At 34.0% G+C, this 27,911-nt stretch overlaps 1 protein-coding gene and 1 long non-coding RNA gene across 6 annotated transcripts in view; one reads left to right on the top strand and one right to left on the bottom strand.

Annotated features, from left to right (window-relative positions):
- LOC141448897 (very long chain fatty acid elongase AAEL008004-like) overlaps positions 1 to 18,780 on the bottom strand; it is a 28,050-nt gene extending 9,270 nt beyond the window's left edge. Inside the window, exons 1-2 of one of the 5 annotated variants that reach the window (XM_074117752.1) lie at positions 18,609 to 18,780; positions 9,550 to 9,643 (exon numbers count right to left, since the gene is read on the bottom strand). In XM_074117752.1, coding sequence (XP_073973853.1) covers positions 9,550 to 9,583 — 34 coding nt within the window. In that variant the 5' untranslated portion in view covers positions 9,584 to 9,643; positions 18,609 to 18,780. Of the gene's footprint in view, positions 1 to 210; positions 356 to 9,549; positions 9,761 to 9,795; positions 9,815 to 10,740; positions 10,842 to 18,608 lie in introns of those variants that run through there. The other 4 variants (XM_074117754.1, XM_074117755.1, XM_074117751.1 and 1 more) reach the window with 4 other exon arrangements.
- LOC141448898 (uncharacterized) lies at positions 10,900 to 13,628 on the top strand. Its single transcript, XR_012455249.1, has 2 exons — positions 10,900 to 11,258; positions 13,359 to 13,628. It is a non-coding gene; the product is annotated as an uncharacterized lncRNA (long non-coding RNA).
- Positions 18,781 to 27,911: the final 9,131 nt, after the last annotated feature.

Raw genomic sequence — 27,911 nt, 5'->3', positions numbered from 1 at the left:
TATAAACGAACAGGTAGTGGACAAGTAATGTATAAAAAAAGATCCTTCTTATTTTTAGACAAAATTAAAATAAAAGAAAGTTTGATCGATAAAGCGTTCCGAAAATAAAACATAAAAAGTCAAGTTAGCACTGGATAAAAATAAAAAAAGCAATGCACACATGGGATTCTAAAAAAAAAAAAAATAGTAAAAAAATCTACGTGTACTTACTGTTGATAATGTGTGATTTTTCAGCAACACAGCTAGATAGTAACCAAAACTGCAAATAAGTAACTAACATGGTGCATCTTTGATGCACTGAACCACAGCAGTTTCAGAGTTTGTTAACCGACAACAGACCAATGATTTTCATCGACTGAAAGTGTGGTAAAAAAAAAAAAAGGTTAAAAGCCGGCTATCCCTTGATCGATGTTTGTGTGTGTTACAGTATCTATGTGTTTGTGTGTTTTAAAGGATGAGGTGAGGCGGAGTTGTTGTGTATTATAGGAGTGGATTAGTAGAAATCAGAGAAGCTTGCAGGTATGACGTAGCGCCCCCAGAAAAGTGGTACAAGGGTCAGGCGGAGTTCTCCATGGACTCACCCCCTAGAAACCTTCCCGCGACCCTCCTGACCTCCACCTGAAGGTGGAGTAAATTTGCACGTCACCCTCACACAAAGCACAAGAACGGCGGCGGCAATAGGTAGCCAGCCAGCAGCAGTGGGGGTGGCTCCTTACTCTTGCCTCTCCCTTCAAAGACGTCGGGTCACGAAACATTCCGTGTGTGCCTCCACTAGTTCCTTTGTACTTTAAGGCAAACCACTATTAAAAAGGGTGTACGGGTTGGTTGCGAAGGCGATGCGCGCCTACAAAACTCCCAGGATGGTTGTCAATGGCAACCAACATACATATTATTACTAAATACAAACAGTTTCTCATATGTTCCATAATTTATTCATTAACGTCACGGCCTGACGATAACATCTCTGCCAACATATTAAAGTCATACAAGTTTCATAAAGTAAAGCACCAACCATTCAATAAGTGCAAATAAAATGCAGACTGCATAGCCATCCATTTGTATTTGGTCGAAACATAGAAATTAAAGAGTTTATTGTTTTGTAAATTTATAAATTCATAAAAATTACAAAAAAAGAATTTTCATGGATTTTATACTAGCAAGTTTTTGATTTTCTTCTTCAATATTCCACTATTTTCTTACAACCTCGCCTGGGTGGCAATCAATATTTTTTGAAACTTTTCTTTTAATGAAAATTGATTTCTAAGGGGAGTGGAAACTACGGGAAAAGCGTTCTTCTTCTCAGCAGTTTAGTCTTTTAAGTAATATCATAGAACACTAAAAGTTTTATTTATTTAGTAATTTACAATCTGTATACATGTATACAATGAGTAAATATGATAAATATAAGGAACTGGTGCGGGAAGAGCAGGAGGAGAGAAACTACCCAGCGGTAACACTCTATTGGAACTCACTATAAGTACGAGTACATCTGTTTTTGGCCAGGAAATAGGTTAACCTTTGTTAAAATATTTTCATAAAAGGATAAATTAGAAAGGAAGTTTTATATATCTATGTAAAAAAAAGTCTTTAATTTAACATCAGTCGAGAATTAATTCAGTTACCGTTGTCATAGAGTATTTCAGGTGAGAACATATTGTATCTTAACTTGAGTAAAAAACTAAGTGGGAAATTGTTTTTAATTTCCCACAAAGCAATTGTTTTCCAACGCTTTCCTGTATATTCGTATTGAGGCATCCGGATTTAATCTGCCGATACAAATGCTCATCTTTTGAAACGTTCGTGTAAAAAATAACTGTAACTAGTATTATTGTAATTAAACCACTTTTTAAGCGTTATAATTTCAACCAGATGAAAAAAAGGAAGTAAGCTGAAAGATATCAAGTTTTTCTGTTTTTCCAGTCATTTTATCGACACTATCTTATAAGCGACCCTCCTCAATCTTCTAGATCCCATGACATTAAGTTTTTTTTTTCTTAGTTTTTCCAATCTTTTCTTATTTGAGGTAAAAAAACTACAGGTTTTTTGAACTTGGTTGTCGACCCTAGTATTAGCGGCCCTGAAGTACCAGAATAATGTAGGGCCAGGTTGAATGCCGGGACACAGAGACATTTAGAGGGTAAGAAAAGGCTTGACAAAAGGAGACCTGCGGAAATCCACAGCCCAACGTTATTGCATAATTTTGAACGGTAATTGAGGCCATTGCAAAATGGTAGCGTAAATTCCTTTGTAAAAAAAAGAAAACAGGGACTAATAACCTCTAGATCTTCCTTGATGACTTGGACAAGTCTCGCTTAAGCTATCACCTCCTAGCAGAAGTGTAGAAAGTCTGTCAAGGACGACGGAGACGGAAGACCGCAGCATCTTCTTACATATACGAGTATTATGTTCGCAAACGAATTCTAATGTTTGGCACCTGACAATTAGAGCTTAAATGAGAACTTAACAAACCAGAGTTAATTAACCAGGCTGTTTAAAGAAAAGTAGGCGACAGAGAAAGAAAAAGTAGAAATCTAGAAAAACTGAAAGCCAATTCGGTGTTTTTCCCTTGCATTTTACTTTTCGTTTCCCAAAAGAAGCCAACCCTTTATGTTCATTCTACACCTGGCTATAAAAATAGATGACAGAGACGGGAAACGTGGAAATCTAAACAAACTGAAAGCCAATTCGGTATTTTTCCCTAGTATTTTACTTTTCGTTTCCCAAAAGAAGCCAACCCTTTATTTTCATTCTACTCCTGGCTATAAAAGTAGATGATAGAGACGGAAAAAGTGGAAATCTAGACAAACTGAAAGCCAATTCGGTATTTTTCCCTTGCATTTTACTTTTCGTTTCCCAAAAGAAGCCAACCCTTTATTTTCATTCTACTCCTGGCTATAAAAGTAGATGATAGAGACGGAAAAAGTGGAAATCTAGACAAACTGAAAGCCAATTCGGTATTTTTCCCTTGTATTTTACTTTTCGTTTCCCAAAAGAAGCCAACCCTTTATTTTCATTCTACTCCTGGCTATAAAAGTAGATGATAGAGACGGAAAAAGTGGAAATCTAGACAAACTGAAAGCCAATTCGGTATTTTTCCCTTGCATTTTACTTTTCGTTTCCCAAAAGAAGCCAACCCTTTATTTTCATTCTACTCCTGGCTATAAAAGTAGATGATAGAGACGGAAAAAGTGGAAATCTAGACAAACTGAAAGCCAATTCGGTATTTTTCCCTTACATTTTACTTTTCGTTTCCCAAAAGAAGCCAACCCTTTATTTTCATTCTACTCCTGGCTATAAAAGTAGATGATAGAGACGGAAAAAGTGGAAATCTAGACAAACTGAAAGCCAATTCGGTATTTTTCCCTTGTATTTTACTTTTCGTTTCCCGAAAGAAGCCAACCCTTTATGTTTATTCTACTCCTGGCTATAAAGGTAGATGACAGAGACGGAAAAAGTGGAAATCTAGACAAACTGAAAGCCAATTCGGTATTTTTCCCTTGCATTTTACTTTTCGTTTCCCAAAAGAAGCCAACCCTTTATTTTCATTCTACTCCTGGCTATAAAAGTAGATGATAGAGACGGAAAAAGTGGAAATCTAGACAAACTGAAAGCCAATTCGGTATTTTTCCCTTGTATTTTACTTTTCGTTTCCCAAAAGAAGCCAACCCTTTATGTTCATTCTACTCCTGGCTATAAAGGTAGATGACAGAGACGGAAAAGTGAAAATCTAGACTAACAGAATGCCAATTCGGTATTTTTCCCTTGTATTTCAAGTTTTCGTTTCCAAAAGAAGCCAACCCTTTATGTTTATTTTACTCCTGGCTATAAAAGTAGATGACAGAGACGGGAAACGTGGAAATCTAAACAAACTGAAAGCCAATTCGGTATTTTTCCCTAGTATTTTACTTTTAGGTTCCCAAAAGAAGCCAACCCTTTATGTTCATTCTACTCCTGGCTATAAAATTAGTTGACAGAGACGGAAAAAGTGGAAATCTAGACAAACTGAAAGCCAATTCGGTATTTTTCCCTTGTATTTTACTTTTCGTTTCCCAAAAGAAGCCAACCCTTTATGTTTATTCTACTCCTGGCTATAAAAGTAGATGACAGAGACGGGAAACGTTGAAATATAGACAAACTGAAAGCCAATTCGGTATTTTTCCCTTGTATTTTACTTTTCGTTTCCCAAAAGAAGCCAACCCTTTATTTTCATTCTACTCCTGGCAATAAAAGTAGATGATAGAGACGGAAAAAGTGGAAATCTAGACAAACTGAAAGCCAATTCGGTATTTTTCCGTTGTATTTTACTTTTCGTTTCCCAAAAGAAGCCAACCCTTTATGTTTATGCTACTCCTGGCTATAAAATTAGATGACAGAGACGGAAAAAGTGGAAATCTAGACAAACTGAAAGCCAATTCGGTATTTTTTCCTTGTATTTTACTTTTCGTTTCCCAAAAGAAGCCAACCCTTTATGTTCATTCTACTCCTGGCTATAAAGGTAGATGACAGAGACGGAAAAGTGAAAATCTAGACTAACAGAATGCCAATTCGGTATTTTTCCCTTGTATTTTACTTTTCGTTTCCCAAAAGAAGCCAACCCTTTATGTTTATTTTACTCCTGGCTATAAAAGTAGATGACAGAGACGGGAAACGTGGAAATCTAAACAAACTGAAAGCCAATTCGGTATTTTTCCCTAGTATTTTACTTTTAGGTTCCCAAAAGAAGCCAACCCTTTATGTTCATTCTACTCCTGGCTATAAAGGTAGATGACAGAGACGGAAAAAGTGGAAATCTAGACAAACTGAAAGCCAATTCGGTATTTTTCCCTTGTATTTTACTTTTCGTTTCCCAAAAGAAGCCAACCCTTTATGTTCATTCTACTCCTGGCTATAAAGGTAGATGACAGAGACGGAAAAAGTGGAAATCTAGACAAACTGAAAGCCAATTCGGTATTTTTCCATTGTATTTTACTTTTCGTTTCCCAAAAGAAGCCAACCCTTTATGTTCATTCTACACCTGGCTATAAAAATAGATGACAGAGGCGGGAAACGTGGAAATCTAAACAAACTGAAAGCCAATTCGGTATTTTTCCCTAGTATTTTACTTTTAGGTTCCCAAAAGAAGCCAACCCTTTATGTTCATTCTACTCCTGGCTATAAAATTAGATGTCAGAGACGGAAAAAGTGGAAATCTAGATCAACTGATAGCCAATTCGGTATTTTTCCATTGTATTTTACTTTGCGTTTCCCAAAAGAAGCCAACCCTTTATGTTCATTCTACACCTGGCTATAAAAATAGATGACAGAGACGGGAAACGTGGAAATCTAAACAAACTGAAAGCCAATTCGGTATTTTTCCCTAGTATTTTACTTTTCGTTTCCCAAAAGAAGCCAACCCTTTATTTTCATTCTACTCCTGGCTATAAAAGTAGATGACAGAGACGGGAAACGTGGAAATGTAGACAAACTGAAAGCCAATTCGGTATTTTTCCATTGTATTTTACTTTTCGTTTCCCAAAAGAAGCCAACCCTTTATGTTTATTCTACACCTGGCTATAAAAATAGATGACAGAGACGGGAAACGTGGAAATCTAAACAAACTGAAAGCCAATTCGGTATTTTTCCCTAGTATTTTACTTTTCGTTTCCCAAAAGAAGCCAACCCTTTATTTTCATTCTACTCCTGGCTATAAAAGTAGATGATAGAGACGGAAAAAGTGGAAATCTAGACAAACTGAAAGCCAATTCGGTATTTTTCCCTTGTATTTTACTTTTCGTTTCCCAAAAGAAGCCAACCCTTTATGTTTATTCTACTCCTGGCTATAAAGGTAGATGACAGAGACGGAAAAAGTGGAAATCTAGACAAACTGAAAGCCAATTCGGTATTTTTCCCTTGCATTTTACTTTTCGTTTCCCAAAAGAAGCCAACCCTTTATTTTCATTCTACTCCTGGCTATAAAAGTAGATGATAGAGACGGAAAAAGTGGAAATCTAGACAAACTGAAAGCCAATTCGGTATTTTTCCCTTGTATTTTACTTTTCGTTTCCCAAAAGAAGCCAACCCTTTATGTTCATTCTACTCCTGGCTATAAAGGTAGATGACAGAGACGGAAAAGTGAAAATCTAGACTAACAGAATGCCAATTCGGTATTTTTCCCTTGTATTTCAGTTTTCGTTTCCAAAAGAAGCCAACCCTTTATGTTTATTTTACTCCTGGCTATAAAAGTAGATGACAGAGACGGGAAACGTGGAAATCTAAACAAACTGAAAGCCAATTCGGTATTTTTCCCTAGTATTTTACTTTTCGTTTCCCAAAAGAAGCCAACCCTTTATGTTTATGCTACTCCTGGCTATAAAATTAGATGACAGAGACGGAAAAAGTGGAAATCTAGACAAACTGAAAACCAATTCGGTATTTTTTCCTTGTATTTTACTTTTCGTTTCCCAAAAGAAGCCAACCCTTTATGTTCATTCTACTCCTGGCTATAAAGGTAGATGACAGAGACGGAAAAGTGAAAATCTAGACTAACAGAATGCCAATTCGGTATTTTTCCCTTGTATTTCAAGTTTTCGTTTCCAAAAGAAGCCAACCCTTTATGTTTATTTTACTCCTGGCTATAAAAGTAGATGACAGAGACGGGAAACGTGGAAATCTAAACAAACTGAAAGCCAATTCGGTATTTTTCCCTAGTATTTTACTTTTAGGTTCCCAAAAGAAGCCAACCCTTTATGTTCATTCTACTCCTGGCTATAAAATTAGTTGACAGAGACGGAAAAAGTGGAAATCTAGACAAACTGAAAGCCAATTCGGTATTTTTCCCTTGTATTTTACTTTTCGTTTCCCAAAAGAAGCCAACCCTTTATGTTTATTCTACTCCTGGCTATAAAAGTAGATGACAGAGACGGGAAACGTTGAAATATAGACAAACTGAAAGCCAATTCGGTATTTTTCCCTTGTATTTTACTTTTCGTTTCCCAAAAGAAGCCAACCCTTTATTTTCATTCTACTCCTGGCTATAAAAGTAGATGATAGAGACGGAAAAAGTGGAAATCTAGACAAACTGAAAGCCAATTCGGTATTTTTCCCTTGTATTTTACTTTTCGTTTCCCAAAAGAAGCCAACCCTTTATGTTTATGCTACTCCTGGCTATAAAATTAGATGACAGAGACGGAAAAAGTGGAAATCTAGACAAACTGAAAGCCAATTCGGTATTTTTTCCTTGTATTTTACTTTTCGTTTCCCAAAAGAAGCCAACCCTTTATGTTCATTCTACTCCTGGCTATAAAGGTAGATGACAGAGACGGAAAAGTGAAAATCTAGACTAACAGAATGCCAATTCGGTATTTTTCCCTTGTATTTTACTTTTCGTTTCCCAAAAGAAGCCAACCCTTTATGTTTATTTTACTCCTTGCTATAAAAGTAGATGACAGAGACGGGAAACGTGGAAATCTAAACAAACTGAAAGCCAATTCGGTATTTTTCCCTAGTATTTTACTTTTAGGTTCCCAAAAGAAGCCAACCCTTTATGTTCATTCTACTCCTGGCTATAAAGGTAGATGACAGAGACGGAAAAAGTGGAAATCTAGACAAACTGAAAGCCAATTCGGTATTTTTCCCTTGTATTTTACTTTTCGTTTCCCAAAAGAAGCCAACCCTTTATGTTCATTCTACTCCTGGCTATAAAGGTAGATGACAGAGACGGAAAAAGTGGAAATCTTAACAAACTGAAAGCCAATTCGGTATTTTTCCATTGTATTTTACTTTTCGTTTCCCAAAAGAAGCCAACCCTTTATGTTCATTCTACACCTGGCTATAAAAATAGATGACAGAGACGGGAAACGTGGAAATCTAAACAAACTGAAAGCCAATTCGGTATTTTTCCCTAGTATTTTACTTTTCGTTTCCCAAAAGAAGCCAACCCTTTATTTTCATTCTACTCCTGGCTATAAAAGTAGATGACAGAGACGGGAAACGTGGAAATGTAGACAAACTGAAAGCCAATTCGGTATTTTTCCATTGTATTTTACTTTTCGTTTCCCAAAAGAAGCCAACCCTTTATGTTCATTCTACACCTGGCTATAAAAATAGATGACAGAGACGGGAAACGTGGAAATCTAAACAAACTGAAAGCCAATTCGGTATTTTTCCCTAGTATTTTACTTTTCGTTTCCCAAAAGAAGCCAACCCTTTATTTTCATTCTACTCCTGGCTATAAAAGTAGATGATAGAGACGGAAAAAGTGGAAATCTAGACAAACTGAAAGCCAATTCGGTATTTTTCCCTTGTATTTTACTTTTCGTTTCCCAAAAGAAGCCAACCCTTTATGTTTATTCTACTCCTGGCTATAAAGGTAGATGACAGAGACGGAAAAAGTGGAAATCTAGACAAACTGAAAGCCAATTCGGTATTTTTCCCTTGCATTTTACTTTTCGTTTCCCAAAAGAAGCCAACCCTTTATTTTCATTCTACTCCTGGCTATAAAAGTAGATGATAGAGACGGAAAAAGTGGAAATCTAGACAAACTGAAAGCCAATTCGGTATTTTTCCCTTGTATTTTACTTTTCGTTTCCCAAAAGAAGCTAACCCTTTATGTTCATTCTACTCCTGGCTATAAAGGTAGATGACAGAGACGGAAAAGTGAAAATCTAGACTAACAGAATGCCAATTCGGTATTTTTCCCTTGTATTTCAGTTTTCGTTTCCAAAAGAAGCCAACCCTTTATGTTTATTTTACTCCTGGCTATAAAAGTAGATGACAGAGACGGGAAACGTGGAAATCTAAACAAACTGAAAGCCAATTCGGTATTTTTCCCTAGTATTTTACTTTTCGTTTCCCAAAAGAAGCCAACCCTTTATGTTTATGCTACTCCTGGCTATAAAATTAGATGACAGAGACGGAAAAAGTGGAAATCTAGACAAACTGAAAGCCAATTCGGTATTTTTTCCTTGTATTTTACTTTTCGTTTCCCAAAAGAAGCCAACCCTTTATGTTCATTCTACTCCTGGCTATAAAGGTAGATGACAGAGACGGAAAAGTGAAAATCTAGACTAACAGAATGCCAATTCGGTATTTTTCCCTTGTATTCAACCCAATTTTTTTTTTTTTTTTACCCTTTTTGTTATTTAGATCATTTCAAATTACGTTACTCTGAAAGTGCCATACGTTCATATCTTTTCCAAACGTGGCTGGGACTAGTCAGCGCCTATATACACGTGCGCAATTTTTTTGTATAACTTTTTTTTTTTATTTTTATTTTATTTCAGAACCATAAAAAATTTCTTTGGTGGCCGCAGGTTTACAGCCCGCACTAGGGCCATACACATCCAATCCATTAAGTTACGATTAATATCCAATTTCTTGGCTACCATTCTGCGACATGCGGAAGAACAATGGGGATTGTTGTTCACATGCCTAGAAAAAATGTGGAACCACTTTCCAATAAAGCATTCATTTCTAGTGAAAACTCTATTAACTTGGTTTAATACGTAGTTTAATACTTAATGTTTGCCTTGGGAAAAAATAGGCATTACTTTACTGGAATAATCAATTTACCTTTTAAGATGTTTACAGTAGCAGAACCGTTCATCGCGCAAGTTGGACCAGTAGACGGATGTCTTCACCAGACTGGCGTTCCAGACCTTCGCCTCTAAGAAAAATCAAAACAAATCATATCTTACACAAACTTTGCAACTGGATCAGATCAACTTATTCAATTCTTAATATTTATTTATTTTTTTCATTAATCGTTCGAAAACATATGGTTAAATATTTAATAGTTTATTTGTTTTATTTTCTAACCAAATTTATAAGTAAGTAGACAAGGTTTTAGCTATATTGCTTGGTTGGATAGAGACGATACTTGGTTAAAATTCGTAAAGTTTTCCATATTAATGGTATCACTCTTATTTTAACAGCTGAGAAATAAAGCCTAGGATAAGAAATGGTAGCTGTTACTAGAAAAGCATTCCTAACTCTTTTCATGGCAATTTTCTGATAAATCTTTGGGCACCATTTGCATTTGGAACCCTCCTTGAATAAGGGCAACAATCCAATTTTAGCTTGATCCTGCAGTAATGAAGTTTCTAGTCATTACACACTGGCCGCAGCCTAAGTGACAAAGACCAGCTTCATGCTGGAAAATTGGGTCAAACACTTGTTGGACTGCCCAAAAGAAATTGGGAACACCATAAGGAGATTAATCTTGGTACTTCGTTTGAAGTACAAATCTTCTCACTGAAATCTCACAAATTTACTAAGATTTTCAGTCACGACTTCTAGGTTACTTCAGAATTAGTGGGATGACTTTTTCACCACCTATGCATCCAAAAGTAAGAATTGCTTACAAAGCGAGCGTAAAATTATTTTTTTTGCCACAGTCACGAGGATTCCGGCTTCTGAGGCGGCTTACTGTTGCACAAGATTGCCTCATCCTGATAGTTCCAGTAAAGTTAAAAAGGAAATGTCTCAAATCATGTAAATTTTAGCCGGAAAAGAAACCGGCTCCTTGGTGTTTGCCTCTTGAGCAGGGCAAGAGTAGGTCTTGCGACTGAATCACTCCATGATTTTTTTTATTTAACTGATCTCCAATAATTAAGGAAAGTTAATTTGCGAAAAAAGTTTTAATTTTTGAAACTGGAAAACGTTATTTTTTCCTGGATTATTTTTACGTTATAAATCCATAAATTACCATACTAAAGATATACGCCATCAAATGTAAATGTTTAAAATAGGCTGCAAACACACCTGTGATAATTTTGAATAATTCAATATTTTGTACCTTAAACAATGGTTCACCTTTGTTATTGACATTCCTAATAAACTATGAATCATTTGAACCAATAGAAATTTTTTAAAAAAGGTTTGTAGGTTACTGCATCTTACAGATTTAAATCAGCTGTGGAGATTATTAGTAACTTTAAAGGACCCTAACTGCTCTCCATGAATTATAAAAAACCAAGAACATTACAAAAGCGTTCTAGACTTCCAAAGTTTGATGGTGATAATGCCGTTCCATGATGTAGCAGTATCTGGAATGTGGTTGTTTCAACGGATGAAAGCTAAATCTACTCCATCTTAGAACAATTATTCTTGTAGATAGTTCTGACTAAACTTTATTTGAGCACAATTATTAATTTCGTTTACAATTGGTACGGAAGGTTTTTTGAGAATGAGTTAAATTTGGGATTTCGAGTTTTCAATGGATCGAATTAGGGAGTCTGACTTAAATGTTTTATAGGGGAAAAAAACTGTTATATTCAGGTGTAAGTATTATTATTATTATTATTATTAATTTATTTGTCTTTAAGGCCTAAGCCTTTTACAAACGGAGTGACAATAAACAAATTTCATACATAATATAATATTTAAATTAAATGAACAAACTTGATAATAAAAGTAAAATCAAAAACAATATCATTAATGAAATTAAAATAAACAAACAAAAAGTAATAAAAATAGTAAAATAATATTTATACATGTTGTCTAAAGGAAACAAAAAATATAAAACCTGTTTAAAACACAAAAACAAAACTTTAACAACTGAAATTATTCGTTTAGTAAAAATGACCTTAACTTTAATTTAGTATTAAACGCTTAATTATAAAGTAATTTTACATTCTGGCTACTATACATTAATTCTAATAAATCTCTTTGTACATCAGAGGGCAGATTACTGTTAAAATAATGAATCCTTATTGAGGCATACAGAGGACAAACAAGAAACAGATGCAAGAAATCCTCCTCAACGTGCATATCACAAACTGTACACAACAATTTACAATTTATGATATGAACGGATTTCTCTAAAGATATTTTGATAAAATATTTATTAGAAGTTCGCATCTGAGCAATCAACCTAATTACCCTAAAGGGTTGTCTAATATTAATATACTCTTGAGGTACTCCAGCCAAGAGTGGTAGGCTGTTATAAATATCACTAAAACGGGAATATCCAAGAGATTGCCTGTCCAACTGGAGCAAATTAGTTTTAAGTTTTGAAACATTCTCTCCAGCAGAAAGTCCATTGAGAACTGACGCTTCAAAAGAAACACCATATTTGCTCAACAGAACTCTCGACTGAAGAAACCAGTTATACGAGTTATATTTCACAGGAGCAGTACTCAACTCCAAAAGTCTAAAAAAACAGATGCGCCCTCTCCAACAAATCGACGTATCTTAGACTCCAGACTTGAGCCCCATACAACATTACACTTCGAGCTATAGCATTAAATACCCTCACTCTCGAGACCCAACTATCACATTTTGATTTTGTTAAGATATTATTATAACTGAGTATAAGTACCAAATCACTAAAAAAAAAATTGTAACTGCCCTAGGACATCACAGAATTTAACCGGCCAAAATCTCCTCGCACAAGGGTCTGTGACATCTAATACATTCTAAGAAATTACTAAAAATTAAGAATGAAATGTTGGGTACTTGCTGATTTGTGTACCTTTTGGCGTTTAATCAACCCTTATACTTAACTTTTTAAACTGTAAGTTTTTGTTAATGAGATATAGTCTTAAAAGTAACTGAGCCAATTTTCCTAAAACCGTAGATCTAGACATTAAGGGCGGAAGAAGGCTATTGATGGCCAAAATCATTGAGTGCTCCATGTAGATGTAGATCCACTCTTTCTTCACGTTGGATTTCAAACATTACGAAGGGAGACATTTCTGGTGTGATGCAAGATCCCCGAATTTCGACCGTCTATTACTCTCGCATTAATACTCTGCTGAAGTCAATATTTAGCACAAATTTAGAGATAGATTAAAAATAAATTCAAATTCTTAAGTTAACATAAGATAATTACATGAATTTGTTTTTTGTTTTTGGTATTTAGTTTGTTCATTGAATTTATAACTTATCTGTTCGTTGTTTTATCTATTATGTTTCAGTTTAGTTCATGGCAAAGACGTTAAGTTACAAATGCGCAAACTCCACATTTCCTTCATTTGTAGATATGGACCGGAGTCAATTATTACAATAATAAGGCACTATTTAACATTTAGATCTACTATTTGGAACCGTTTTGGGGTCTTACAACTTAAATAATGCTGAGGAGCATTAAGTTTGTTGCAATTATTTCCATTGTGGAGAAAATTTCTTGATTAGAAGTAGCCCTTCACTAAATAATTCGATTTATTTATTTTTAGCAATTCGGTTCTGTTGATTTTCTCTAAATTTCTCATTGAAGTAGATTAAATGTCTAACTTTTATTTAAATATTTTTCTAGAAAAATTCTTCTCTTTAGGGGTTTGATTGTGAATGTGTTTAATTTGATAGGAGAGTGTACAATTCTATGGAGGCCTTTAAAATAGATAAGAGATAGATCAATCTAATTATTGGTCTGCTTACAGAGCATGGATGGGTCAGTTACATAAGCAGTTCCACAGGTTGTGATTCTCTATTGTAGATTACGTCTGGAAGAAGGAAAAAGAGGGCTCTCAGACTGATTGCCTGGGCTTGATCTATGATAACATTTTATCGGAGGAGATCATGTCACAAAAACAGATATTGAAAATATTCCTGGTTCTTCTGGAAAGAGAATTCATCTTACTAGACTCAGACTGAAATGCTTGCTTAAAAAAATGTGAATTTACTGAATTAATTAAAAAGTGTAACATTTATGAATTTTCATCACTTCAATAATCGCATGATAACCTTTAATCTACTTTAAAAAGTAGTGCTAATAGTTTAAGAAAGGTTGAAAGGGACCTTTAAATAATTTTGAATCCTACTGATCCTTGTAAATTGATAAAAGCAGAAATGCAATTTAGAAGATAAAACATACATATTAATTAAAGTTATTCAAAAAAACAAAAAATAAAAGAAATACGATTTAAATATGATCAAGGATTTGAAAAATTATACATACAGCATACTGATAAAATCTAAAAGTTCTTATTATCACAGGTGTGAGTATTGTATGTAAAATGCTTTTTTTTTTTTGGAAAGATTATTTTTATAAATTAAATCTCATTCTTATTCCTATTACAATGTAATGATTTAACCACAAAAAATTGTGTAATGTAAATTCCCAGCAATTCTGATAGACCTTAAGAATGTATAAAAATTAATTCTATGACTCTCGAGATCTGTAACAACATTACTCTTTGATTCGCTACATTTTGAGGAGTTGTACTAATCTCTATGTTGTTCTGCTTACTTGAAATGATACCCTACATAAGAATTGTCAAAAAATGCATAAAAATAATAAAGATTCCGGTCCCTTATGAATTTAGTCACTTGAAAGTATTGACTGTGTTCACAAATTATTTAATGCAGTCTTCGAGAATGAATCAAGATTGAGGTATAACGAAAGGTTTGAATTGTCTTCGTAAAAGAGTCCCTTAAAATTCGAAAATTTTAGAGCAATTTATGAAGTCTTAAAATGTTAACTGAGTTTTCAGTAATAGTCTCACTTGATTTAGACAAACCGAATGGCTTCCAGAAAATTAGAAGCTGCACTAGTAATTGATTAGAATATCGCTTTTGACTTATTTAGTTATAATAAAACCAAGAAGTAAGGTGTACGCATGTTCTCTTGATTTAAGAATGGCATTTGAATCTGTAGTTTATTGTTTGCTTTGGTGAAAATAGTTAGAATTTGGGATGAATCACACATTTTTATATCAATTACTACCTCCATCATTATTAATATTTGAGCAAAATTAAAACTTTGAAGTAATTTTATATCGATAATTTAAATGATTAGCGTTAGAGGGCACTTGTTAGCATGATGGTTCTGGATTCAAATTCCTTCATTCCTTCTAGGAGCCTTTCTATCTCACTGTATGGATACCGGCAGTGCCCTTAGATGTTGTTTGCTGATTTAACAGATAGTGGCCTAAGTATTCATCATATTTCCAATAAAATTAGTTGAAGAAAAACCTAAAGTTTGTTATTAAATTGAAGGACATTTTGAGCGACCATGTCATGAAATGGAGTACTGCTCTAACCTTTACTATCTTTTTAACAATTATTACTAAATACGGTTATCGCTTATTTATAGTTATTTTACCCAATTTTGTGTTCAACAATGAACCTCTCATTTTGCACTAACAATTTAGTTAATCTTCGAAGGTTTTTCTCTGTGAACAAAGCTACAATTTTATATGACCTACTTCAAAATTGATATTTTCTAACTTAACATTGAACAACGGGTCACCCACGACGCCTTGGGTTAATTTACCCTCTTTAAGTAAATTTGGATTTTTTTTTCTTTATTTATTTTTGTTTTACTTTCTTGTACTGCGATCAAAATTTTCTTTAAAAAAATATTTTTACTGAAAATATAAGTTTTGGAATAGCCCGAAACCGATTTTCTCTGAAGTTCGTATACTACTCACCCAACTGAATGTACATACGTTTCACTTGAAGCGTTTTATCAGACAAATTAATTGCTTTCTGGAAACTACAACTTTAAGCATCCATTTGAAGTGTCATTTTTGTATTGTGTATCGTTTCACCAAGTGTATTTTAAGCAGCGTTAAAAGAATTTTCAGAATTTCCAATTTGAATTAACTAGAAGTACACTTTAAAGAATAAGATTCAGATTTGTCATTTTCTTTGTAATGGCTTCAAAACTATTTATTCTATCCAATCAGTAAAGAAATTTTTTAAAAAGGTTTTTGTTAGTGACATATATTGGCAACTTTTGTTATCATTAAAGTAACTTTTTTTTTTTTTTTTTATCAAACAGAGAGTTTGTTTCTGAATGTAATATGTAATGCAAACACAAATTGTACAATTGCAATTATCATTGGCTGTTTGCTAAGTTCGGAAGTACCTCCTATAGTAGTTTGAATATTAACCAGCGTCTGTCTGTTTTCTCACCGAGACATTGGTCTTCTACAGCCGGTAAGTTATGAATCATAAATTCTTCCAGCGCTCTTTGGATTCCGTAATAACCATGATGTTCCAAAGGCGAAGCGCAATAAGCTGCAGCTTATTACTTCCAGTTTTACTGGCACCCATGCGTGTGTGGCCAAGCCATTAGTCAGTAAAGGTCTTAGTGCAAGAGTAAACAAGAATCTAGAGCAATGAGGTTTTTAGAGATGACCGTTGGTTAATTGGAGAATAGAGCTGTCTGAGTATCTGGTAGGCCAGTCTTAAATTTGTTACTTAAGGCATCACTTGTTGTTTTGAACAAACTCGAAATTGCCTAGGTTTAGAAAAAAAAGAAGCTAATAATTGTTTCTGCTTGCTAACTGTTTTTGTTTAAGTTTTCTCTGAACTTAGAGCAAAAGTGCACTTAAAACATTGCCTCACTTGATTGAGACAAACCGAATGGCTTCCAGAAAATCAGAAGCTGCAATAATAATTGATTGGAATGTCGCCTTTGACTCATTTAGTTATAATAAAACCAAGGTGTACGCATGTTCTCTTGATTTAAGAATGGCATTTGAATCTGCCAAAGTTTATGCTTTATTTTGCTTGTGTTGATCGTTTATAATTCATAGCAAATAATGAGTAAAAACAATTATTAGACAAAATATTCCAAATTTGAAATAATATGAAGGATAAAATGTTTTCTCTTTTTGCCATATTAAATTTCACTTTTCTAATGTTTAATAAATAAAAAAGATATTTTCCGGTTTAAAACAATTAAAACATATTTTTAAATTTTATTTTCAATTTTTCTTCAGACCATTCCAATTGTAATATTGATTTCTGGCATACAGACGGTTGTAATGCCAGTAGCCTCGAGATTTCTTCATCGAGTGACAAGAGCATCTAGATCAGCAAGTTACTTAGTTAGCGTCTCCTTTCCAAGTGAGTATGTGCGCGAGGGTCTTACTTATATCATCATGTTGCGGTAAAAAATAAAATCGCTAATCCAGAGACTTCCATTTTGAATCTGTATGCAGTTTAGTGTTTTATTTCAAGCAGAGAACGTGGCCATTTAAATATGTGTCAAATGCATGCACTACTAAATCTAGTTTGTTAATCTAGTGTTTTAGGAAAGTGTAGAAGAGCTAAAAATTGGGTAGCAAATATTTTGTGATGTGAAACAAAACGTGTCTTGGTTTGAAATACAGAATTCCCCAATGTACGCAACAGTCACAATCTACATTTTTTCTATCTTGATAATAAATAAAAATTTCATATTTATAAACGATCTAATAACAAGGTCATTTTTTTCCAGCTCGCGCGAGCTGGACTTTCCTCCTTAGTTTCCTCCATTCTTATTAAGGCTGGTTAGGAAGTTAATTTCCGCAAATTAATTTCTATTAATGCTAATATTCAAATCAATCAGCTGAGATATAGAATAACATAAAGATATTATTTTACAATGACAACAGTTGACACGTATGAATTATTTTCTCGCATCATTTTCTGGTTTCGAGTCGCTCGAAATTCGGCTAGCTTTTTGTCTTCAAATTATAGCTCTATTTGTAACAAGTATAATAATCAAATTCCAGGGAAGGGTTCAATGGTATAAGCGTAAACTGGATCACGCGGAGATCTCGGGTTCGAATCAAGTTGCCGGTCCTTAGATTTTCTCTTCTTAGGAGCTTTTTACACAGTCCAGTGATGGACTGTGTCGCCTGTATCGAGAGAACACTGTTTGGAGGCTGGCAAAAAACTTCTGGGCACTAATGTTCATCTCAGATGTTGATGTTGATTTAAAAAAAAAGAAAAAAAAAGTGATAGCATTTTCTAGCCAGTCTTAATAGTATGTTCTATTATTAAAACGCGAGTCCATTTTTTTGGGGCTTTCCAACGAGATTACTTCCTTAAAATCATTAGTCGATATAAATTAACGTAGGGGTTTTCCATTTTAACTTTCTTTTGCCAGGTGAGGAATGCCGTCTGATCATGTCAAAAAAAAAAGTAGGAATATCCACATTGAGATCCCCTGAATCTCAGAAATGGATTCTGTGCTTATGTAGCGAATAATAATCGCAGAAAGCTGGAACTTAATTTTAATGTTAGGTCTCATCAGAGCAATTGATTGCAACTAAGCAATTCCTTCTCTATTATTCAAGACATCTTTTTTAAAAAGAATAATTATTCTCTGAGGCACAGATTTATGCTTCCATATGAAGGTCTAATTTGAAAAGCCTGTAGTGAAGCTCTCAGTTCTTTCTCTTAGTACAATTAGAGGAAGAAACGGTTTCTCATATTCGGTGTTGAATTGGCTAGCTTTAGCCAGGTTAGATATGAGATCTGCGGCACCTTGTGACCATAGAAGATAATATCGCAGAAATAACTACTGGGTAAAATCTTCGCTCTTGCAAAAAGGAGAGATTTTTCTCTATTATACTCTAGGGGAAGCAAGGGATGCGTTCAAGGCTGCTGTACGTATTAAAAACAAATGGCAGTTCCCTCATGAGACGTCTAAAGGTCGCAAAGACTGTAAGTAGTACTGGGTTTCGATTCCTTGTCAGGGCCTTAGTTATTTATTTAATGGTTAATGCGAGAAATTAATAGTAAAGTGCGTTTGCTGGTCGCCTACACGTCCAAGACACCTAATTTGATGATATTCAAGTTCGCGGAATACATGAAAGAAATTCTTTAAAATTAGAAAACGCGCCGTAAATATAATTTTCATGAATGATGGGTAAATGTTTTTAATTATATAATTCAATATTTACACTTACATGATTGGTGATTATGCTAGAATTGAGGAATTATTGCTGTTCACAGTAAAAAAATCACAGACTTTTAGTTTTTATTAGAAATAATTTATAATTTGAAAGACATAAATACATGCCAATATATTTAGCATAAACAACTAGATCAGCCACTGTATTCGGCTCTAAACGTAATTTCCCTTTTAAATAGAATTTCAAAAAGTTCTCCCCCTCCCTGTTTAAAGAAAAAGTGGTGCCCCTACACAGCACTCAATTCACAGCTGAGTTCCAAGTCGTGTACCTAATAGTGATGGGCAGAACGAGTCCGTCTTTGGACTCGTTGGATTTGAATCAGTTCCAGGGTTGGAATCGATTCCAACAACTCGTTCACCGATTCCGGTCTCTGTACTTACCCTATGCATTAGTAAAAATGTCACGCAATTTATTAAAAAATATCATTAAATGTTAGCTTTCCCAGTTAATAACAAAACTATATTTCTTTAACACACATTGAGTACTATCCCTAATTTCCAATTGCACTGATAAATATAAAATTAACAACGTAACACAAAAATTAACATAAAAATAGACTAGTCAATTATAAAAATTAAAGCAATGCTGTTTAGTCATTATCTAGCTTGACCACTGGAAGACTGGAGTTAACGTGCTTCAAGAGGATCCAAGGTAGAGAAACGGAAATGGGTAGGAAATTATTCCCATAAAAAAAATCCTAACCCTTCAAGCAAAATGATAATTACTCATAAATAAAGAAATATTTATTTACTAGGACTTGTATATCAAGCTTTAAAAATATTATCTTACGAAAAGAAAAAGCTGTGTGCTTAATCTTTAACATAGCGCTGGACATTCTTATCTTCATTGGGTAAGTTTAACCGTGTACATGACCGTGAGACAGTCAAAGTAACACTGAGCCAAAATTTAGTATTACCTAATTGGTTTACTTACTGCAGTATCCCTCCCACTCTATCACCAATTTCACAAACATTCATCGATTGGAAATAATTTTTAGTTAAATATTCGTTTTATTTGAATACAAAAAACATTATAACGCTTTCTTAAGATGATTTTAATTTTTAAAATTTGTTTTTGTCCATTACTCTTATATAATACGAAGAATTTCAAATAAAATATAATATACAAACACAATGATCTAGTATGCAGGTGGAGTCAGTCCTCGTTACCATAGCAATGGAACCGTTAAACAACTCCGGTTCCAGCTCCAGCAATTTCTATTGGCTAGATTCAGTGAACGAAAAAATGGAACGAGTCCGGTTTCAAAAGGATTTAAATCACTCCGGATTCGACTCCACCAACTCCAGTGGATTTAACCAATGAAAATGCTAGAGCTGGGCCGGAGTCGTTTAACGGTTCCGTTGTCATGGTAACTACGACTGACTCCACCTGCACACTAGATCATTCTGTGTTTGTATATTATATTTTATTTGAAATTCTTCGTATTTTATAAGAGTAATGGACAAAAACAAATTTTAAAAATTCAAATCATCTTAAGAAAGCGTTATAATGTTTTTTGTATTCCAATGAAACGAATATTTAACTAAAAAATATTTTCAATCGATGAATGTTTGTGAAATAGGTGATAGAGTGGGAGGGATACTACACTAAGTAAACCAGTTAGGTAATACTAAATTTTGGCCCAGTTTTACTTTGACCGTCTAGCTGACATGTACACGTTCAAGCTTACGCCAATGAAGATGAGAGTAAGAGTGTCCAGCGCTAAGTTTAAGATTAAGCACACAGCTTTTTCTTTTTGTAAAACAATAAGATAATATTTTAAAAGCTTGATATTCAATTCTTAGTTAATAAATATTATGAGTAATTATAATTTTGAAGGGTTAGAATTTTTATGGAATAATTTCCTACCCATTTCCGTTTCTCTACCTTGAATACTCTTGAAGTAAGTTAACTCCAGTCTTCTAGTGGTCAAGCTAGATAATGACAAAACTGCATTGCTTTAATTTATATTTGACTAGCCTATTTTTGTGTTAATATTTGTATTACGTTGTTAATTTTATATTTATCAGAGCAATTGGAAATTAGGGATAGTACTCAATGTGTGTTAAAGAAATATAGTTTTGTTATTAACTGGGAAAGCTAACATTTAATGATATAATAATATAATAAATTGCGTGACATTTGTTCTTATGTTTAATCGTTCCAAACCTTCTGCTGCCTCATTTTCATTTTTATTTGCCTAAATTTTTTGGGGCGGGGCGGAATCACTTTTTTTAAAAATAGGGATTTGAATCAACTCGTTCCACCATCGGACTCGTTCCAATGGAACGAGTCCGCTCAAATAGCCCATCACTAGTACCTAATGGAGTGGGAATTTCAGCGTAATACCTGCGTGCTTGTATTGAAGGTTATTTGCCTTTTTTATTTTCTCTTATTTCTCCTAATATGAGAAACTATTTTGGTCGAAACTAATTTTAGCAATTGAGTTTTTACTAGAGATATCAATTTACACGATACCCGCGCGGTTCTAGGCAAGGCCAGTAAAGAGGTAGATGTATTGCCTTACTAGGCTTCGATTTTAGGCCTTGGGTTTTTTTTTTATTAGTTTATTTGAGAAATTTATAGTAAAATATGTTAACTAGGCGCCTCTATTCTCAACACTTAATTTGGCATTACTTTATCCTAATTTTTACATAAAAAAATTTTTACACGATAAAAAGCTAAATGGAATTCACATAAATAACTTCGTCTACCCCAATAAAAATAGTAAAGTAATTGCCTATTTTTTCAGGAGGGCTTTACGTCCAACTACCGAACTAGGTGACGTGGACGGAGGCGACTAGCAAACATACTTTACTGTAAATTTCTTTTATTAAACATTAAAATAAAATCTAAGGCCTAAAACCGGGAATCGAACCCAGTACCACAATACATATTAGCTTTACAGGTCTGTCCTCTAACCGCTCGGCTACCGAGGCGCCTTCGTCTACCCCAACACATAATATGACAATTTTTTAAAAAATTTCCTCAAGGAAGGTGTCGAGGTGGGGATATGGATCGTTCCTTAGCAGCAGTAAAAGAGTAGCGTATTTACTTTATCTGGATCACTCTCCAATAGTTAGGAAGTCAAACTACTAATGACCTAATACCTACGGCGAACACTTTTATTCTTCTTTCTGGTAGTTTATAATTCTTCAAATGCTACAGTTTGGGAAGAGATTTATTGGTGAGTTTCAATAAAGAAAAGGAGATTTTTCTTTTTTCCAAACAGCTATCTCGAAATCTTCGACGCAATGCGCAGCAGGAGTGAACAAGGAAATTTTAGATTCCCACAGATCGAATTACCTGAGCCAATCTTACAGATTTACGTCACTCAAGGAAAACAGATAAATTGAGCGTCCATGAAGGCCTATATTTTAATCATTTAAAGTAGAAGAATTGAATTAAATCACAAAAATTCACACATTCTTTATACTTATATGAGGTAAGCAAATAATATTCTTAAATCGTTCTTTCCTTTATTAAAGTCTTCATTAATAAAAATTTATAATATAACTTTTACAAATGTAAATTAGAAAATAATTATTATTAGAGATAAACTTCCTTTGTTAAATTGTTCAATTTTATTTTACCACAATAAAACTGCCCTAGCTCATGCAAATTTTCGTTATTATTTAATTATAGCGCAATTTGCTGATATTTGTTATAAACCTTTTTTCTAAATTCTTGAAATATATTGCATTTACAAGTTTAGCTACCGCTATAAAATGTAATATTTCAAAAGAAATAAAATTTTGTAATTATATTACTTTAAGAACGTTTAGTAAATGCTAAATTTTAATTTTGTGTAAATTTAAACAAGCGGTTAAGGTTGCCTGACTGGAAGAATTTTTGCTTTAACTTCAACAACACAGGGTGTCCCCAAGCTATATGGATAACGACTTTTTCTCGGAAACTAAGATAGCTAGAAAAAAAAAAATGGAAAAATACGGGCCCCCTTAGTTTTATAGTTAGAAATCCAAATTTAATTTGTAAATTTTTTTTCGGTGCTTCCAGAAGCGAGATACAGGCACCAACTTCATTTTTTCAAATTGGAAGGTGCGGTTTTTATTTCAGAAACAGATTCCTCTATTTTTTTAAGAAAAATTTACTTGAACGGTTTTTTTTGTGAGCGATATTTTACAAGTTATGAATGAAAACATGATTCTTATAAGAAATGTCAAAATGATAATATTATAACGGTTTTTTGATTGAATAAGAAGAAAAGTACTATTTTATTATAAATTTTACTCCTCATTAATATTACAGATCATGCTCGAAATGGCCCCCACCATTAGAGATGCATAGACATGCACTTTCCTGCCAATTGTCCCTTACTGCCAAAGAAATAGATTCGGCTTTAACCGAGTTACAGGCATCTGTTATTCTCTGCTTTAGTTTATCTACAGATGCAATTCCGGCTTGATTCCGGTACACCTAGATCTAGAAATCCATTTAGATAAACAGAAATAAGAAAAGAAAGAAAAAAGTTATGAATAATCACCTTCCTTTTTCAGGTATACCCAAAGGAAATAGTCCATAGGTGTCAAGTCCGGTGAACGAGGTGGCCACAGAATCGCCCCCAAGTCGACATAACATCATCAGGCATGTAAAGAGATATCTTGATAGGCAATTTGATGGGCATTTTATATCGACACGGGGGATGATTCAGTGGCCACCTCTCTCACCAAGCTTGACACCTATGGACTATCTGGTACTTTTTTCATTTTTCGAAGCTTATTCTCACATATTTATAGCATATTCTTATGATGAGGTGAATCATGTTACTTTTGATGTTTTTTTTCATTACCTTTAGCATTTTTAAACAATTAACAATTTTTTTAAAATGTTTTTTCACTAATAAATTAGCTATAGTTTAATCTTGATCAAAGGTTCTTTTTCCTTTTTAAGGTTTTTAGGACTTTAAACAATAAATTTGCAATTTATTTCTAACAAATATTGGAAGTAATACTGTAAGTAGAACTTAAGAACAAGTTTTAAGCAAAGAGAAAGTCGATATGGCGGCCTTTTTGCATTAGATCGGTGAATTTAATTAGAAAATTGCTAAATTTAAACAATAAAATTAAGCTATAGTTTAAAGATAAAGAGGCTTGACAGAAATGCCTTTAAAGTTACAGGTTGCTCACCACTGATCGAGACTGTCTTTAACCAAAAATATGCAGCACTATTCCAATTCTCTATCTTTCTCCAAGACAACTGTTACTCGATCGTTCTTAAGAGTAACTACTGAAATATTTTAGAAATAAAATTTTTATGAGTCTCAACAAAAATTGATGCAAGCAGCTACTTGTCGGGGGACGACTTGTTGAGAGTAATCCGCCAAGAGCTATGTTTAACTACACCTCCATACTCTAACCAGAACATAGTACAGTTACGCAACAACATTTAAATAAACAATATCAAGGGCATATATACCTTAGGGCTAGCAATCCAACGAATACAATAAACAAGTATAAACCAAATCATGTTGTCTTTTCTGCAGGCGTTGAATCAAACTTTGAAAAGTGTGCATATCTCTATCACTTATACCCTTAAGAAACAAAAACAAGCGTTTGACGAAATAGTGATACTATTCTAGGTGTAATATTTGCAAAAACAGGAAATGTAGCGACATTTACTAATCTCTACCTTAAATAGTTACTATGAAAAGTTTCTGGTAAGAGCGGTCGGCGGTCGTAGCAGTTTAAAAATTGAATTTTGACAAGAAATATCTTTGGGAAGAAAAAGATAAAGAGTAATGGCTGAGAAGCGAGCTTTACGTCCAACTAGACGTAGTGTCGAGAGTGGAGGCGACTAGAAAAATAATTTACTTCTAATTTCTCGCATATACCATTAAATAAAATCAAAATACACTAGAAAACGAACCCAGTACCACAACGTAAGCTTTGCGGACCTCACGTCTAATCGCTTGACTATCTTGTGGAATCAACTTTTTTTGAGCTCTAATGAACAGAACTGCTCAATAACAAAACGTTGTTGAATGCTCAAACTCAAATTACTTTTGGTATTCTATTTTAAGACATTACTACGGAGCCAAGGTTTCGACCAAAATCCTGCCCCTAAAGTGTTTCCTTAATTATGCAGTCTTAAGTTGTTCGCGACTTTCTCGATAAATTAATGAGATTAATTCATTAATGTAATCTATGTAATGCAAAAAAATGCACTCAGTTTTTCTTGAACAAACTTGAGTTACCCTCCAAAATGTTCAGATTAGCTCATCTTTCCCTCTTCATTTTCCTTATTTCCAAATTTATGTTGCGACATTATACCACTTCCTTCCTTTCTAACCTTTGCTCTAATTTCTTAAGTACATTTGAGTAGATCTATCTTTCCGACTCCTCGTTTTTTTTTCTTTTATACAATTCTGGTAATGCCTTCTACATCTCAATCAACTGTAACGATAAATTATATACTTTACCCTTTTAAATTTTGATTTTCGTTGTTTTTATTTCCAGTGGCAACACGTGGGTTGAACACAAGAGGGCAGTAAGAAAGCAAAATCTGCCACAGCACTGCAGTGAATAAAACAGATCTGTAAGGGCACATATTTATAGTGAAACTAGTATAAAAAAAGTTAAATTTAATTTATAAGTAAGATTTAACTACCCTAAGTGTCATGTTACTAAGTGTAACATGTTACCCTAAGTGTGTCATATTACTGCCCAAAATCACTTAACTAGTGAGTGTCCATTTTAGGAGCAGAAAGCCTGAACCAGTGAGAAGGCGAATGACAATCGAGGTTCGAATTCATGCCATATTCTTAGTTTGTGATTGTTCCCAAAGTAAAATAGAGGCTAAATGCAATGTTAGGAAAAGAATAAATAAATTTATAATTTATAAATTAGCTGAAAAAAAAAAAATCCTCCAAAATGCATCGGCACTGGAGAAAGCTCTATTTAGACCTAGAATCAGACAGAAAGCTCGTTCAATTGAACTTATCAATATTCATCTTTCCACCATCTGCGCTCTCGTGTTCCAATCAGGACGTGACTAATTCAACGCAATTTATTCTCTATTCTCTTTTCCACTGGTCCTTAATACAGTTGACAACTCATTTTCATTTGTTCTCTCTTTAAATCTTCCACGCAGATATCATTCCAGCAACCTGAAGATAATGTACAGAACTCCAGTGTGTGAACATTGGACAATGCCCCAAGGTATGGTTATTTTGGGATATATATTTGACTTTTAAGGCGAGCCAATTTGCCGATCGCATTGTTAATTACATAAAACATAAAATTAAACAAAATTTATGCACAAATCTGTTTCCAACTAACTCTGTAAGAAATCTGAGTTCAAATAAGCAAGGCAAACGGGTTGAAGGTAAGTCGGAAGGGTCAAGAAAACTCCCAGAGTTGATAATTAACTAACAAATTAATCCACTTATTAATAAATATAAATCATAAATAGTAATGTGTTGGTTTAAAAGTAAGTAATGAATTCGATGACCCACTAAACTTCAATAATTACACAATTGGTGTCAAATTAATATTTTTCAAAAAATTATTAATGAGTTTCTGGTTCATTCATGAATAGTAAATCCAAAATAGTCACACGTTTTCAGCTATTCTATTCTCGTTTAGGGAAGGGATTAGCTATGAGGTTAGCACACTGGACTCCCACGCGGAAGTCCCGGGTTCGAATCCAGCAGCTGACCCTTAGATTTTCTCTTCCTAGGAGCTTCTTACAGCTCACTGTCCGGTGATGGACAGTGTTGTCTGTAACGAGAGAACACTGTCCGGAGGCCGGCAGTGCACTGGAAAAAGCTCCGGGCGCTAATGACCTCAGCTGTTGATGCGCCAAAAAAAAAAAATCTCGTTTAATCCAAACTATTGGGAAACAAATCTATTATCTCTTTTTCATTTATAATTCAGTACATTGATAATTTGTTAATTAATCGTCTAATAAACTTTAGATTAGCTATGTGATTGTCGCCGGATTTGCACAATGCTAAATATAGGTCTTTCAACTTGTTTTAAGGAGGCGATTGAGCAAATTTTCAAAAAACAGATTTGGTTCTACTAAATTGGTTATTCGAGTGTGTGGTCAGTAACATTGTACCGATAAACCTCTGTTACTTTGACCCAGTTTTTCCTTAACTTCAAATTACTTATCCAAACATATGTTTAAAAATGGTGTACATACACATTTCTTAAAAATACCACGCATTTTTTAAACGTTTGGTGATATCTTTTGAAAACTATTATTTTATTTAAAATTTAGACCACCTGGCTGGGATTACTTTGGCTCTTCATTTATTTCCATTTAAAAAACAAATTCTCTTAAGCTAACTAATCACTTTTATTTATTTATCTAGTTTCGAATCCCATCTCCTCAAAGACTTTTGTTTAAACTCTTCTTCAAAGTTGATTTTTAAGGTTGTTCTGGGAGCTCTATGCTTCTTTCAAAAAATTTCCTTGGTGTTAAATATCCTTTTTATATGGTATTTCAAAGAAATGGTAATGTTAGAACCTTGATTTTTTTTTTGTCTCAATTATTCTTATAGATTTACTTACCTTCTCGAACAAAAAATGCCAATTAATATTTATTTGTTTGAATAATTAGGCAATTAGAATTTCAAGGATTTGATAGAAGCGCTCTAGTGGCATTCAGTGTAACTTGCTACTTTGTGTAATCTACAGGGCAAAAACTAGATTTCAATACTATTTTCAGCATTTTTTTTTTAAATAAAGTTGCCATTTGTAATTGCACTAAACACTGGATTTACTTTTTTTTTCCAATAATCAAAACTTAAAACAGGCCAACCGCGAATCAAGTATTAACATGCCACTAGGTTTTTTAAACATTAGAATGTCACCACCACTTAACATGGCTCTGCAATTGTGTTAGGTTAAAGATGAAAGAGGAATCATTGAAAACTCAACGACTGAACAATAAATCAGCTCTACAATTGAATAATTTACCAGAGTAACCAAGTTGGAGCTTGACGATCACTATCTGATTATAGTTTTGTCGTTGCAAGACAGCTTCTTTTTCCACTTTTCTGGCTATATTTTTGTAGAATATGTGTGCTCTACACTTCACTAACGTTTACCTCGAATGCTCACTTATTCTCGCTGACGTACTCCTAGCTAGGAACTTCAGAGCTGTGACCTCTTTTTGTATAGGAAAGTTGGCAGGTGTCACCTGTCTGCACAATTGTTCATGTACACACCATGAGTCCCTCCCTTCATTTCTTTTTGGGCGCACTAGACACAGCTTTCTTTTGTGTTCCAGAAGCTTCTTTATACGGTGCTGTAAGATAGATAAGTCTCC

This window comes from Rhodnius prolixus, unplaced genomic scaffold (genome assembly GCF_049639745.1).
Source record: "Rhodnius prolixus isolate KJV_2025 unplaced genomic scaffold, Rpr scaffold_2, whole genome shotgun sequence".
NCBI lineage: Eukaryota > Metazoa > Arthropoda > Insecta > Hemiptera > Reduviidae > Rhodnius > Rhodnius prolixus.
Note: the sequence above shows the minus strand (reverse complement) of the source record. Positions and strands in the feature narration are given on the sequence as shown.